We start from the raw sequence: 16,266 nt of genomic DNA, 5'->3' as shown, positions 1-16,266 counted from the left end.
AGCATAATTAATTCTTTTTTTCATTTTAATGCTTTAAGTATTTCTTCCGATTCCATTTTGAGTCGGTTACTTTTTAATAATATAATTTGTATAAATTAATAAGTTTATGATTTTATTATGCAGTTGACTTATGTCATTGCGAAATTACTTATAAAAATAAAATCTAGAATTTATTATTTCTGAATTGTACATTTTCTAGGATTTCTTTCATTCATGTGGTTAAATTATTTTAAAAAATTTTAATTTATTGACCTGTAGTCGTCTTTAGCGATCAGCTGCTTTCCCTGGGGTATTTATTATAATTAATTCCAATTCTATCTTTTAAATATATTTTCACGTCAGTGCTCTGAAACAAATTGTCAGGCATTAAAATAATGATTTTTTAATAGTCATACATTATGCTCCTTATGCAATTGGACTTTTCTAATAGAGACCAGTATTATGATGTTATAACATTATTAAAGCCCAAATTTCCCAATGTTATGACTTCATTTTTTATTTGTATTGCAAACTACACAGATATTAACCCCTTAAAGGCCATTTTTTTTTTAGTCATATTATGTTAAAATATTTTGAGGCTTGAAATTATAATAAGAAAAGTATTCATTTAGCTTATTAGATAAATTTAATTTGATTCATTAATTAATTTGGTTCATTAATAATTAATTACAAATCAAGATACATCATTTTGTGTGAGAAAAAGAACTGAAGTATCTTAGTTTCTGTTTTACTAAAAAAAATTGTCAGAATTTATGCCAACCTACATCATTTCATACAAAGATTGATAAATTTGGTGGGAAGCATACTTTCCACGACCTTGAAAAGGGTTAACACGTTATTCTATCGTGTAACGCTCCATTTTTACTAATTCTACACTATCAGTTGTCAAATGATTTTATTTAAATAGGATTGAATAGGGCAAATGAAATAAATATAAAATATCATTTTTTCTAAAAAGTAAATGAAAAATATAACAACTGGCAAAAGTATATAAGAAGTCAAATAAAAATCCAATAATTCACATAATCACGTTGAATATATATATTGATCAAATATAAAGACATTCTAGATTAAAATAAATCATGCATAATCCAGTCAGAAATCCTACATCTAGAAATATGAATTTGAATGATTGATATGAATTATAAATTTAATAAAAAAAAAAGGAAAATATTAAGAATACTAAAAAAAGATAAAGATTAATATAAATGTCTGCAAAAGAAATATGAAAGATCCTCGAAAGAAACAGAAAAATTATTTTCAGAAAGTAAATTTCAACAAGAATGTATTTCAGCGTTTTTTCATATTTATATATAGGATCATAATCCTTGTTTTAAATGATCAAATTTGAGGACTTTATGTAAGTTATTACAAGACAAGCAATGAAGTCGAGAATTTAGTAATGCAAATCTGCAATAATGTAGTTAAAAATAAGCCGAAGCGTAGACCAAGTTGACAGGAATATTTTCTATAAATTACTAGAATATGAATAATAAATTGTTTGAAGCAGCGATACTTGTATCTTGACCATTCTCTATATTAACGATGAAAAATAAGAGAAAAAATATACTAGAAAAACAGAAAATTTCTAAAACATATATAAGAAAGAATATTTCGTTATTGAATTTTTATTTGTAAAGTTATATTTGTTATATTTCGTGGATTTCGTTTTTAGGCTAGATTATTTATAATTCTCTTTTGGGATTATATTTACTGTCGAGTTTCGATTTTTGAAAATTTTCTGTTATGATAGTTAGTAAAATAAAAACAAAAATAGTGAGTGCTCTCTGGTATATACCCTAATATATTTAAGCTTAATAAGTTGTGGTAAAAAATGACTATGTCTACAATTTTTTGCAGTGGCGTAAGTACTCAATAACTATACTAAATTATCGTTCGTTACAACTTTTTTTATTTTAAATCTTGATTATTGAACACGTTTATCTGCGACTTTCGTGGTTTATTATTCTTATTGCGTTATTATTATAGTTATTTTTACCTATAAAAACTTATGAAAAACATTTTTATTTGTACCAACGATAAATTGTTCGCAATTAAAGCTATTTAATATTTTCTATAAACTCAGCAAGATTACGAACTAAAATAATGATTTAAAATTAGCACTGTATTTTTCTGATATATGAGTGGCATACAGAAGTTAATTTAATCTAAGTGTGTTTGGCTCTGTTCTATTTATTTTTGTAACTTATACAGAAGATTTCACAGCTTAGAATTAAAATACCCCTTTCCCATGACTATTTGGTTCGGAATTCGAAATCTTCAATTTTAATAAATGCACTGTCTAGCGAATTTCATCATTTTATGTATTGCTGAGTTATCATGGACATATATACACAGGAAAATAGATTACAAAAATGATTTTTGGGGGAAGAATTATAAAAATTTGAAATAACATCAAGGCTAAAATACTCCATCTATATTTGCTTTGTGTATTAGAAATTAAGACGGTAAAGTTACAATTTTTTTCCCTTCAAACTTTATAAACAAAACATCTAAAGTCAACTAGATCAGAAGGAAATAAAGGGAATTAATGTCAAATAAATAACGGTAAATGAAAGAATAAATGTTTAAAAAGAAAATACGTTTTTTGATACTGTTTACGAATAAAACTTGTAATGAATTATTAGTACTGAGAGGTTATAATTTGCATTTTTGAAAATTAGAAAGGTATTAAGTCGCCATCTGCAGTTTTTATTCGGAAGGCAAAAAAGACCATTAAGAGCGATGTGGAAATGTAAATTATGTTATTTATAGGCTTCAGGAGGAATTATAATGTACTTTATTACAAATTATGCTAGTAAGATGCTATATTAGGAGTCATATTGCACTATAATGCAAAACATGTTAACTATTTGCTTATTTGGAGGAAGTGTGAAGGAGTTCTTGCATTCAAGGCTTTTAACCTCCCGATTGAAGAGGTGATATGGAAATTAGCATGGCTTTGAGATTATTCAGCAAGTGGTTGTGCTTTATCAAGGTGAATATTTTTGCATGAAACAGTAAATTGATTATAATAAATATTTCAAGAGAAAGAGAGAAAAAGTAAAAATAAAAATGTAGAATTTTACCTAAGTGCTTTTTTCTGGCAAAATTGGTTCAAAAGTCAGTAAGGTAAAGCTATAATAAAATTTTGAATATGAATGAGACGGCGAGATCTCTTGGTATTCTTCGAAAGTATTACATAATAAGATTCGATTTCTATGATAGCGATGTTGTCACTTCTATCTATTTTCTCGAAGAATCTGGTGTATGTTAACTAAGAGGTTACAAGAGGAAATAATTAAATTGCTTACAGATATAATGTTTAAGAGGAAACGATGGAAAAGATTGCAATAGAAACCGAATAGACATCCTTCATAAAGAGTATTGAGCTATTTCACAGAAAAAGTAAAACACACATTCGAGAAATTATGTATTTTTCTTTAGAAAAGAAGATCAAAAAGTCATTTTACCGTGAACGGTGAGAGTTGCCGTGTAGTTAACTGTAGCGACGTCGTTCTTCACTACACACGTGTAATGTCCACTGTGGCGGGTGGTCGCACTGTCAATGGAAAGCGAGCTGAAGTCTTGCCCTATCATCTGGATGGTGATGTCGGTATCGGAAGCAGATAAAGGGCGATTGTCTTTGAGCCACGAAATGTGGAAAGGAGGATCTCCTGCCGAAACTGCGCACATGCCATAGATTTTCATTCCTTCCTTCAAGTTTTCCGATGGGAACGAAAAAGGCATGATGACAGGTTTTTCTGAAAAATGAAACATCGGTCAGAGAACATTAAGATGTAACTAAATTAGGAATGTCACAGAAATAACTCAACAAATAAAACAACATTCCATTAATGTTAAATGTGAAATTTTTTCTTCAGAAATTTCTATTATCTTACATTTATAAAAGTTGATACGATTTAACAAAAGAAATTTGATAGTAAAAACTGTATTAAAAAATTCTTATTTATTTGCATTTGAACAATTATTCTGTGGTTATTTTCATATAATATAATTTTCCGATTTTCAATAAGAAATTTATATTATTAAGGTCTATTGTTTTTGTAATAATTCTGTGTCTGGACGTTATTTTTAGATTTATATATCAAAAATAAATCAAATAAAAAAAAGCATGTAAAGTATAAAAAAAAGCACATCCATTGTAATATAATCACTGACGTGCTGAATTCATTGTTAATTTGTTCTTGTATGTTGAAACTTTTTCATTACAATTTGCATAATTTATATCAAAGTAAATACTTTCTTATTGCAGTTTTCTTCAGGTCAATATTTTGGGGAACATATTGTCAGTTACTTTTTTCAATTCCTATTATTAGTTCTCTCTCTCTCTCTCTCTCTCTCTATATATATATATATATATATATATATATATATATTGTTCAAATTTTCAACTTTTAAAAAAATACTTTTTGTTCATCCATTCAAGTTGAAATACATTTTTTTTAAACTTGTAATGGATGACATGTTTTTTTTACAGTTACAGTTACAGGATTACAGTTTTTTTTTTCAAATATTAATTCATTAATTAAATGTGTCCAATAATTTCTATTTGGTTGCCAAAGTAGCCAAATCCGTCGCCAAGTTTGTCACCAATTTTGTAATTATTTAATAAAAAGTAACTAAAATGGAAGAATTTTTTGTTGACCTAAGTAGGAATTGACTTAAAATTTTTTGCTTTATATACTACTTGTTTGCCCTGCATTTGGTAAAGGATTAAACATCGTGTAAACAATATCTCATCTCCTTTTCGTTTTAGCAATCATTTTGTAATTTCTTTCACTGAATTGTTATAAATTCGGAATTCAGCATTCATTTATTCTAATAGACAAATTCATTGATTAAAAGTTACATATATTTTCTTTTAAAAATTAAAATAAAGTACACTATAAAAGTCAAATAACAAAATAAATTTGTTTAAATAGTTGCAATTTTTGAATTCAAAACTCATTTGTGTATTAAGATTGATATTATGGATTTCAAGTAGCCTTTTTCTTATATTTAAGAAAATAAATAAAAGCCCAAAATATTTATTTTAGGAATTTTACTTGAAAGGATATACGACACTAACCTTTGACTGTCACTTTGAGGCTTCCATCTACGGTTGGAGAATCTGATGCCCTAGCAGAGCATACATAAACTCCCTCGTCTTCATGGCGCTGAACTTGTTCGATCAATAAAGTGCCATTTGGAAACACCTGTTGTCGTCTGTTGGTGGGTAGACGTCGGCCATCTGAAAGAAAAGAAACATTAACTCAATAAGATTCGAAAAGAATTCAATTGGCAGAAATCGTCAAAAAATATATTTCGAAGCTGATATCAAAACAACAGAAATGGTCTAGACACCAACTACTAGTAAGTTTGTGTCTAGACCTTAGATAAACCTAGCCTACAGATTGAAACCTAGAGATAAAAGAAATTGCTCTCACCTTTCCTGACTCAAATAAAATTTACCCCCATTTTTTTAATGAATTTTCTGATGTGTTTCATATAATTCAAAAACTGTGTCTCCGAACAAAAAAGTCCTGTCATTCCTCACACATTCTATTCAAAAGTATGTTGTATGTTAAATTAAATGTTTTTTCTTCTCAATATCTAGGGTACATTATTTTGACAGCTACAACAACAAAAAAAAAAAAGTAGAATTTCTCATGTATTCACGTTCGTCACAGTAACTAAATTATGACATCGAAATAAAAAATAGTATTATTCAGAAATGAAATTATTATAGAAGTTATACTAGAAGAAGGAAAAAAAGCACGATCTACGTAGAGTTCATAATAATGTTGTTTCTTTTAGTTATAAACAATCTTATTACAACTAATCGTGTGTGTATGCCTGATTTTTTTTTTATGTAGCGCATGGTTTTTAAGCATGGGTTACAAATAACGTAAATAATATTTTTATTCAATACGAATATTTTTTAACAAAGAAAAAGCACCTAAATAACACATTTAATGTATATTTCCCTTTGATTTTATAATTATGTAATTGTTAGCACTTTATGTATGAATTTAATATTCTGTAATATGATGTGAAAAATTATATTTTAGTTATAAAGAACCAAGGTGAATCATGACTTCTGAGAAGCAAAGAGTAAATGCTGGATATCATTAGAATTTTCCTTCCACCAAGGTGTGTAGGGAATTTTTGATGGGATAACTATCGAAGCTGAGATGCTCTGGCCACCAAGACCAAGACGCATTTACTAGACCTCCCTTTTCTCAGAAGATATGTCTACTCCTTATTCAGAATTTGCAATATATATACATATATATTACTTCCAAAAAGTGTTTACGGCTGTCTTTTAAAAGAAGAAACAGATATTAAATAAGTAAAAATATATATAACTTATAACATTAATTTACGAGAAATGGAAATGTTGATTACAAGAAGCATTATTTACTAAGAAGTCATGTTATTTCTAACTTCTATTTTGCAAATTCTTTTCCAAACTTACATTTTTAACATGTAAATAAAATTCGAAAATTTCATAAATATTTGTACATTTCTTAAAATAAATTTCTTTGATGTGTAATTCTTTAAAGTTTTTTTAACCTCTGAAACTTAACTATGCATAGTTGATTTACTTAGATATTGACAAAAAAAAATCTGGCATATTATAATTATCAGTATAATTAATTTTTTTTTATTATTTTTAATCGTGGTTATTATTAATAATCAATGATTTAAAAATTCCATGGTTTGTAATAGTTACCGATTAATAACATTGACCATAACCCATACACACAAACACATACATACATACAGAGAGACAGAGAGATTTGCACAGAACAATCTTTTCCTTAGAAACCTTCAGGTTCAATAAATAGTTATTCTGTATTATTCTACATAATATCATGGTTACTATAGATTTCTTTTATTAATTTATTCTACCAATTTTTCAGTCTCATTTTCTATAAAAAGCCAGGTCAACAAATTAGTTCACTTGCACATGTCTCATTTTTTTAATAAAAAACCTAATTTCAAAACAATCAAGAAAAGCAAATGTACAAGAATTTTAATAATAAACCTTTTTTGCTCCCAGTAATATTTTCGTTTAGTTAAACAAAATCCAATCTTGTGCTTCAAATTTAAAAGAAAAAAATATTAATTTTCTCCTCAGATGTTTATCTTAAACCAAAACTATTCAAAATATTCATTGAAAAAGTGAGGGAATCCATTCGTTTAGGGGAAATTTTTCAAGCATGCAAGTGGGTCTTCTTCAAAACCAAACAAATTCTTCGTCCCGCTCGTAGAATACATTAAAATAAATATGTAGGCGATAAGGTGTTTTGATAAAAATTAATGAATTCTACACGCGCCGGAAATGTTTCAAAAGATTCTCCTATTAAATAAATTTATGCGCTTGAATGCATTTTCTGTGATTAGACGCTTTGAAATTTCAAATTCCCAAAATCAAAAAAAGAGGACAGTAGTCATTCTTAAAATAATGTCCTGATATAGAAAAATCGCATAGAAAAAAAAGGAGAAAGAATTTTTTCTGAGAGTTTCTTGAGTAAATAACTTATTATTTGATTTTAAATATTATAATGTGTAGACTAAAATATTTATAAATTTGGGTAAATTATAGCTAAGAAATATTACATTAGAGAATGTGAAAATTTATATTTTTCAAGAAATATTAGTCATTATTTGGAGAAAGTTAATTTTTTATTTTTAAATATTTTTGAACTTTTAATCATGACAGAATTTTAATTATTAATGTCTTGATATCTTATTTTCGCTGAAAATAAATAGTTTATGGTTATCGAATATAGAAATGAAGATTTCCTATTTAGTTATAGAATTGAAAGATAAATCTTTACGACAAGAACAGAAAGAAGAAAAATATATTTTCGAAACAATTTTTTAAGAAAAGAATAGATTGATATTAAAATAATTGCACGGATGCGCGAATGGATTTGCAAGAAATACTGTGATTTATATTATTGTTGGTTAATGTTTTATTACTTTAAATTACTGCCATTTTTTCATGGATTGCGATCCTGAAATTTGTATGAAGCTATTTGTTGAATTTTTAATTAAAATAAAAATAATGGCTATAGGGTGCACATTCTCACCCTCCAAAGCATTATTTATGTGCCAAGTTTGATAGTTTTAGATCAAATAGCTCGTAGAGTGCCAACCCACACACACACACACACACACACACACTCTCCCTCCCTCACACACACACTCTCTCTATCCCTCACACACACACTCTCTCTCCTTCTCTGACACACTCACTCTCTCTCCTTCTCTGACACACTCACTCTCTCTCTCTCTCACACACACTCACTCTCTCTCCTTCTCTCACACACACACTCTCTCTCTCTCTCACACACACACACACTTTCTCTCTCCTTCTCTCACACTCTCACTCACTTTCTCTCTCTCACTCTCACGCACACTCTCTCTTACACACACACACACACACTCTTACACACACACACACTCTCTTACACACACACACACACACTCTCTTACACACACACTCTCTTACGCACACACACACACTCTCTCTCTCACACACATTCTCTCTCTCCTTCTCTCTCATTCACATACTCTCTCTCTCTCACTCACACACACACTCGCACATACACACTCTCTATTGCAAGTCAAGAGCATTTCCTCCGTGCAAATCCCTTTTAAACGGCTTCGATGAATACCTCATTCCTTCGCTTAAAATGTCTGCTGTGGTAGAAATTTTATTTCAAGATGAGAAATTGACAAATTCAGAAATATCATTTTTGGGAATAATAATGGATTAAAATACAGAAATATCCAGAAATAATAAAATACATGGATACTTCCTCTTTTATATTAAATAAGATAATACAAACAAAATTTTCTAAAATTGGATTTTCCAGTCAAACTCACTTTCAATACATTGCGGGATTCGAAACATTGTGGCATAATAGGCATAGAATGTTCAAAACTTTAGAAGACAGCTTTATTGTTTGTCTAAATCCTTTTGACTTTCCCATTTTATATATTACAAAATCTTCTGAAAGAAAGTCGATAAAATTGAATACTTATTCCCACATTTATACAAATATATTTATCAGCAGTTTTTCAAATCAATACCGGCAGAGTTTCAGACATTCGATCCAAAAGGGCATCGAAAAAACACAAGAAAAAGAAAACACAAACAAACAAAAGGAGCTGATCGAACAATAAGAAAATTGAAGCATGAAAAGTTGCTGACAATCGTATTTCTTTGGGCCGTAGGATAATACCAATTTCTCTCCCTTTACTTTTTCTGTCATATATTTTGAAATCGGAATTTTTTCGTGGTTTTTTTATATTTACTTATTTTTTTGTGTGTCTCCTCCCATTCAGAGTCTTCATCCAATAGTATTGCAGTAGGATGTTGTGGAAGGTTATCATGTTCTCGTTCTTCAACCCTTTTCGGAATAGGAATTTTCTTTTTCTTCCGTTTTGTGTAAAGTATTCGGATAATGAAGTTGAAGAGCTCGCTAGCTGCATCCATTGTTCTCTGGGGAAAATAAGCCTAATAAAATGCTAAGGAATAAAGTGCGGAATGGAAAACGTTTCATCCATTCAGGGGCAACTTTCTTTTGGCAGTCTGGAAGATACAATTCTCATCTACCTTTGTTCCTTTTTAGAATCTTCATGGAATGTTTCTTAGAGAGTGGTGCATTCCTGCATGCTCGGGTCACAAAAGAATTTTGCACAAAGTAACCAGAAATATTTTGCTAGATGAGGGATCTTTTGGATTCTTGGGATTCGTAATTGGATAAATCTTTGAAAGGCCAAAATAAAAAACTGAGAACAATTTGATTCCTTTGTTTTTCAAAGCTTTTGAAAAAATGGAATAAAATTTTTATTGGAAGATATTAAACATGAATTGCAGGTTTATTTGGCGAATAAGGTTTTCACTGTCGCTCTTACGATATACCTTCACAGACAAATAGATAGGTTGTTGAATTTAGAAATATATACACTACGTTTGCAGATATGTATTTAAATTATTTATTTCGTATTGTGATGTCTTCTATAACATCTATACTAGTAAGGCTTATACACATTTGGCTTATGCCTTGTGATTAATGTGTTTTGTGTTAAAAGAAACTTTTGAAATACACTTAATACTATTGATAGTAATAAAGTTTATGCAATTATATTACAAATGTTGTGCATTTTTCTTTATTACTGTTAAATATACATTGATATGAGTGGTGGAATACCGTCACATTTAGTCCCACGAGAGGGAGGGGCTTGTAATTCAGAAGGAGAAGCTTTCGGCATTGTGGTGATTCTCACAACCCTTGAGGGTACATGAAAATGTAGGAATGGCTACCTCCCACGAGACGTACTTCCATAGGAAAAGGTTGTACCGTGGCCGGTGATGGCCCTTAGAATTCAACCACAGTTTCCACCAGTGTTGCTGTCGCGTCGGTCCAGTTATTCAAGTTTTTATTTGTGCCTTCGAGGGGGTCGGAGTAGTTAGTCGATGCTACCATCACATTTAGGTCTACCGCCATTCGAAACATCCTTTTGTTCATTGATTATGAAAATTTTGAACATTCAAAAATCTTTGTATAAATTGTTAACTTATTATTTCCAAGCAAATGATGTGCTACAATAGCTTCTTAATACAAAGAAATTGCCAAGCAAGAAAGAAAAAAAAAAAAAGAAGAAGAAGGAAGCTTCTTTTTTCTTTTATGGTTTATGATTTGCATAAGCAAATCTAATCTTATTCTCTAAAATAGTTTAATCAATTCTACTTAAATATAGAAAACTAGACATTAAAATATATTTCTAGCTGTTGCCTGTTTCCTAAGTTCTAGACATTAAATGCATGAAAATATCTGTGGAATTGGAAGACGAATCTGGCATTGCTTCACCTTTTTTTTTTATTTATATCCATTTCACAAAATAATGCTAGTTACACTTCAAAAACAGAAAGACTTTTATCACAAACTGACTACTACGACCCGCGCACCGCCGCAACAACAACACTGGCTGGAACTGTGGTTGAGTCCTAAATTCCAACACCGGTCACGGTACAACCCGTCCCTAAGGAAATCGTCCCGTCATCAATGGTAGGAGCCAGACCCCCACCTTATTGTGCATCTACAAGGGTGACGTGAACCAGCCACTATACCGGAAGCTTCTCATCCTCAGTTACAAGGCACTTTTACCCCCCCTCCCCCCGCAGGACTAGAAAGACAGATAAATTCTTCAAAAAGAGAATACTTTCATTAATTTAAGAGTCTCTAAATACAATGACAAGACAAAATAAGAAAAATTTTACACTTAGCAAACAACTTTTTTGTCATCTGAAATCGTTCTACCTTTCATATTCCATATATTATAAATCCGTTGAAAGAAAGTCGATGCAACCAAATATTTATTCCCACATTAATGCAAATTTATTTATCAGCGGTTTCTCAAATCAATACCGGCAGAAACTCAACTTTTCAATTTGAAGGAGAAGTACAACGAGAAACACAAAGAAGAACCAAACAAACAAGCAAAAAAAGAGAAGGATCGAACAAGAAGAAATTGAAGCATGAAGAGTTGCTGACAAACGTATTTCCTTGGCCGTAGGATAATACCAATTTTTCTTCCTTTACTTTTACTGTCATATTTTGGGATCAGGATTTTTCTCCATGTTTTATAAACTTACTTATTTTTCTTCTATCTAGCTACTATTTTCCTTTAATAGTATTGCAGAAGAATGTTGTGGAGGGTTATACCATGTTCCCTTTCTTCAACTTCTTTCCAAAGACGAACTTTTTTCACTTCCTTTTGTGTAAAGCATCCGGATAATGAAATCGAAAGAGAGCCCACTAGCTGCTGGCATTGTTCTCCAGAGGAAAAGCCTAATATAAAGCTTAAGAATAAAGTCCTGGATTGGAAAATGTTACTGTAATTCAGGAATAAATTTCTTTTTCTCTTCTAAAAGATAGAAAGGAATTTCATCACCCTTTGTTCTTTCTCAGAATATTCTTGGGATACCTCTTCCAGGGCTTTTTGAGTTCTTGGCTTATAAAAAGGAATTTTGTGCAATTTAACTATTGATGTGTTGCTGGATGAGAGATATTTAAATATTGAGATTTTTAAATAGATAACTCCTCGCCTGGGTTGAAAGATACAATAAAATTTGAGTGCATTTCTTTTAACCGTTTTATTAGAAAATGAGCATTCAATTATTTGAGAGAATTACTGAGCAATTATCATAAAATATCCATGGTAAATAAGGTATAAAATATAAATTTCTTTTTCTGTTTTAAAAGAAAGGAATTTCATCACCCTTTGTTCTTTTCAGAATATTCTTGGAATGTCTCTTCCAGGAAACGGTACATTTTTGAATTCTTGGCTTATAAAAAAAGGATTTTGTGTAATTTAACTATTGATTAGTTGCTGGATGAGAGGTTTTTAAATAGTGAAACTTTGAATTTGTAATTTCTTGCCTTGATTGAAAGAATCAGTAAAATTTGACAACATTTCTTTTAATCTTTTCATCAGAAAATGCATATACCATCGTTTGGGAGAATTATTGAATAATTAACGTAAAATATCCATGGTAAATAAGATATCAAATATAAATTTCTTTTTTTATTCTAAAAAGATAGAAAGGGATTTCATCACCCTTTGTTCTTCTTCAGAATATTCTTGGAATGCCTCTTCCAGGGAACGATAGAATTTTGCGTTCTTGGCTTATAAAAAGGATTTTTGTGCAATTTAACTATTGATGCGTTGCAGGATGAGAGGTTTTTAAATATTGAGATTTTGATAAGTTTTTTTTGCCTTGATTGAAAAATATAGTAAAATTTATCTACAGTTCTTTTAACCTTTTCATTAGAAAATACAAATTCCATCATTTGGAAGAATTGTAAAGCAATTATCGCAAATCATCCATGGTAAAATAGATAAGAAATAAATTTTGTGGTGAAACATATTAAGTAAAATCTGACGAACACCTTTTCGAATTTGAAACATTTATAGACATCTGAATGAGACATTGCTCTTTTTTCAACTCTCGAAAGTATCGTGGATATTATATTGGAATTTTCATAGAAAAATAAATTTAATGCCTATTAGAATATTTTAAGTTTCAAAGATAAGTCAAATTTTCAGTTATTTGTTATGAATCCATATTTTATTTCTATTCTACAATTTTCAAAATATAAGAGAAAATTGCATTTTTTCGGCAATGTCAATAGTTTCAATGCGAAGTGCACATTTGATATTTTTTTTCCAAAATTTTCTTTATTTATTCTTTACAACACGTTTTTATTGGAATATACTTACAACAAAGACATAAAATTTACTAGAATAACATTAAAGACTTATTAAATTATTTGAGAACCTATTTAAGGAAATTATCGCATCTAGAATTCGGAAATGAGAAAGAACAAAAGAAAATTATGATTCTAAATTGATAATGAAAATAATCAGCATTGATAATGATCAGCATTCATTTATTGTACTCAAAGTATAGAAATATTGAAAACATTGAAAGTAAATAAATATATTAGAAATTTCATTGTTTTCAAAAAACATTTCGTATTCAATGTCCATTTAGTATATAAAACTTGGAAAGAGAATCCATAAAATCAGATGTTTATCTCTTTTTCTCTTTACATTTAAAAAACATATTTAACAATGATTTTCAAAATAAATAAATAGAGAATCGCAAGATTCGAAGGAACATGGAAAAAAAGAACTGAAAAATCCTAAATAGGATGCATAATCTGAGCAAATAATAACAAAATTGTAACTAATAACAGAAAAAGGAAGCTGTTTGTAACAATCCTATTTTTTCGAAGAGCAACACTAATTATTCTGCTTTTATTTTTACTCTCATATGTTTTCGAAATTGTATATTTTTTCATGCTCTTTTTATATTTACTTAACCGTTTTATCATCCATCAGGCATCTCCACCTAATTGCATTGCAGTAAGATGTTGTGAAAGGTTATCATGCTTCTTTATTCAACTCCTTTGGGAATAGAAATTTCTTTTTTTTTATCTCTCTCTCTCTGTGTGTGTAAAGTATATACATAATGAAGTCGAGAAAAGTTCGCTATCTGCAGTCATTGTTCTTTGTAGAAAATAGACTTAATGTACCGCTTAGGAATAGAAATACGAAATAGAAAACGTTCTGGTTATTTAGGAGTGAATTTCTTCCGCCATTTTAAGAGATATGTTCCTTTTTAGATATTTTTATGGAACGTTTCTTAGACAGAAACCGTCCTCGTACGTTTTAGTTACAATAACACTTTTGAATAAAAGAATTTTATGAGAATTATTTAATGTTTAACATCTATTATAAACATTGTGGCAGAACGGATTGAGAAAAATTTAACGAGACTGGCAAATTTGAAATTGTAATCCAATAGCTTATTGAGATTCATTATCCTTAACACACACACACACACACACACACACACACACACACACACACACACACACACACACACACACACACACACACACACACACACACACACACACACACACACACACACACACACACACACACACACACAGAGAGAGAGAGAGAGAGAGAGAGAGAGACACAGAGAAACAGACACACACAGAGAGAGACACAGACACACACACACACACACACACACACACACACACACACACACACACACACACACACACACACACACACACACACACACACACACCAGGGAAAAGTATAAAAGTTTATTCTATTTAAATGCATTTCTTTCATGATTTTAAGATCTTCACTGTATGGTTTCGATGACTAATTCATTCATTTGTGTAAAATGTGTGTGTGACAGAACAATTTTATCATTTTGAAAGATAACAATGAATTGAAAATTGCAAGAACCTTACTGCATTTCTCGATTCAATTTTTATTCAGTTCACTAAATTTAGTACAACCAATGGTTCCAGTATGATTGAATGTTGACTTATAGACTTGATGAGAAAATTCAACGCCATCTGATAATACAATGGATAACTACATTCATCGTAAATTGGAAATATATGTTTTTGTGTAAAATATTACCGCAGTTTCTGCAAATAATCGTTGTATAAACGGCGTTGCTAGTGCTGTGATGGGTTATTTCTATTTTTGAATGAATTTAAAAAGATATTATTAAAGATTAAAAGTGGAATATCTCATTTTTTTTGAATGCGTAATTTTCATTTTTGTTTCAAAAGTTGCTATACATTTATGGAAAAAATATACATTCCATAGCGAGTCATTGATCTCAGATCAACAAGTATAGCTTATTTATTTTTTTATGTTCGCATGTTTATGTTATGTTGAAAAATTCTATTTGGTTGATATTTCACTTTAAAAAATAAGAATTTATCTCAATACTCGGGCATCTTTCTGTTCAACGACAAGTAACGGGAAATGAATTCCTTCAAGAAAAACAATTTCGTTTTTATATTTTCAAATTTTGAAATGTAAATATGAGATTGTTGAGAAGCATTCGAAAAATAGTAAACAAGGTTATTATTTATAAATCCCTTTACATTTTATATAATACAATTTCACTGAAAAGAAAACCGATATAAACAGATCCCTGACATTTATACAAATAAATATATAAGTCATTTTACAATTCAATAGCGGTGGAACGATACCCTTTATACCAAAAACACACATAGTTTTTTTTTAAATGAAAGAAAGAAACATCATAAGGAAATAGAACCAATAAAATCTGTTGAAATCATATAATTTTGACCATAGGATAATAGCTATTCATCCTGCCTTAATTTTATTGACATATTTTGAATCTGATTTTGTTTTTGTTTTATGTATTTATTTTTTTGCATGTATCTGGCCAACGTTTTTGTTCAATAATATTGAAATTTGATGCTGGCCATCGGATAATAGTTAATTATCCTTCCTACATATTTGGAAGTAGAAATTGTTTCTTTATTTTGTTTTATATATTTATTCTTTTTTTTTGTATATATCTGATCATTGTTTTCGGTTAATAGTATTGCAGTCCGATATTATAAAGTGTTATTATATATCTTTTCCTCGACTCTTTATGAACAAGAGGATGGAAAAATTCCCGTTCCTTTTGTACGAAGAATTCAAGTTACGAAGTCGAGGAAAGCCATTGTTTCTCAGAATAAATAGGCTTAACATTTAGCTTAAGAATAAAGGGAGGAATGGAAAACGTTTCGGCTACCCAGGAGTACACCCTTGTCATTCTGAAAAATAGGATTTTTCCTTTCTAAAGTTTTTTGAAGTGCTTCTTACATATATCAT

At 29.7% G+C, this 16,266-nt stretch overlaps 1 protein-coding gene across 2 annotated transcripts in view; it reads right to left on the bottom strand.

Moving 5' to 3' along the window:
- The window catches only part of LOC129981538 (cell adhesion molecule Dscam2-like), an 833,489-nt gene that overhangs the window by 109,387 nt on the left and 707,836 nt on the right, over positions 1-16,266 (bottom strand). For both annotated transcript variants that reach the window (XM_056092410.1, XM_056092411.1), the window contains exons 9-10: positions 5,093-5,254; positions 3,474-3,764 (exon numbers count right to left, since the gene is read on the bottom strand). In XM_056092410.1, the coding sequence (XP_055948385.1) occupies positions 3,474-3,764; positions 5,093-5,254 (453 nt within the window). The remainder of the gene's footprint in view (positions 1-3,473; positions 3,765-5,092; positions 5,255-16,266) is intronic.

This window comes from Argiope bruennichi, chromosome 8, assembly GCF_947563725.1.
Source record: "Argiope bruennichi chromosome 8, qqArgBrue1.1, whole genome shotgun sequence".
Classification (NCBI taxonomy): domain Eukaryota; kingdom Metazoa; phylum Arthropoda; class Arachnida; order Araneae; family Araneidae; genus Argiope; species Argiope bruennichi.
Note: the sequence above shows the minus strand (reverse complement) of the source record. Positions and strands in the feature narration are given on the sequence as shown.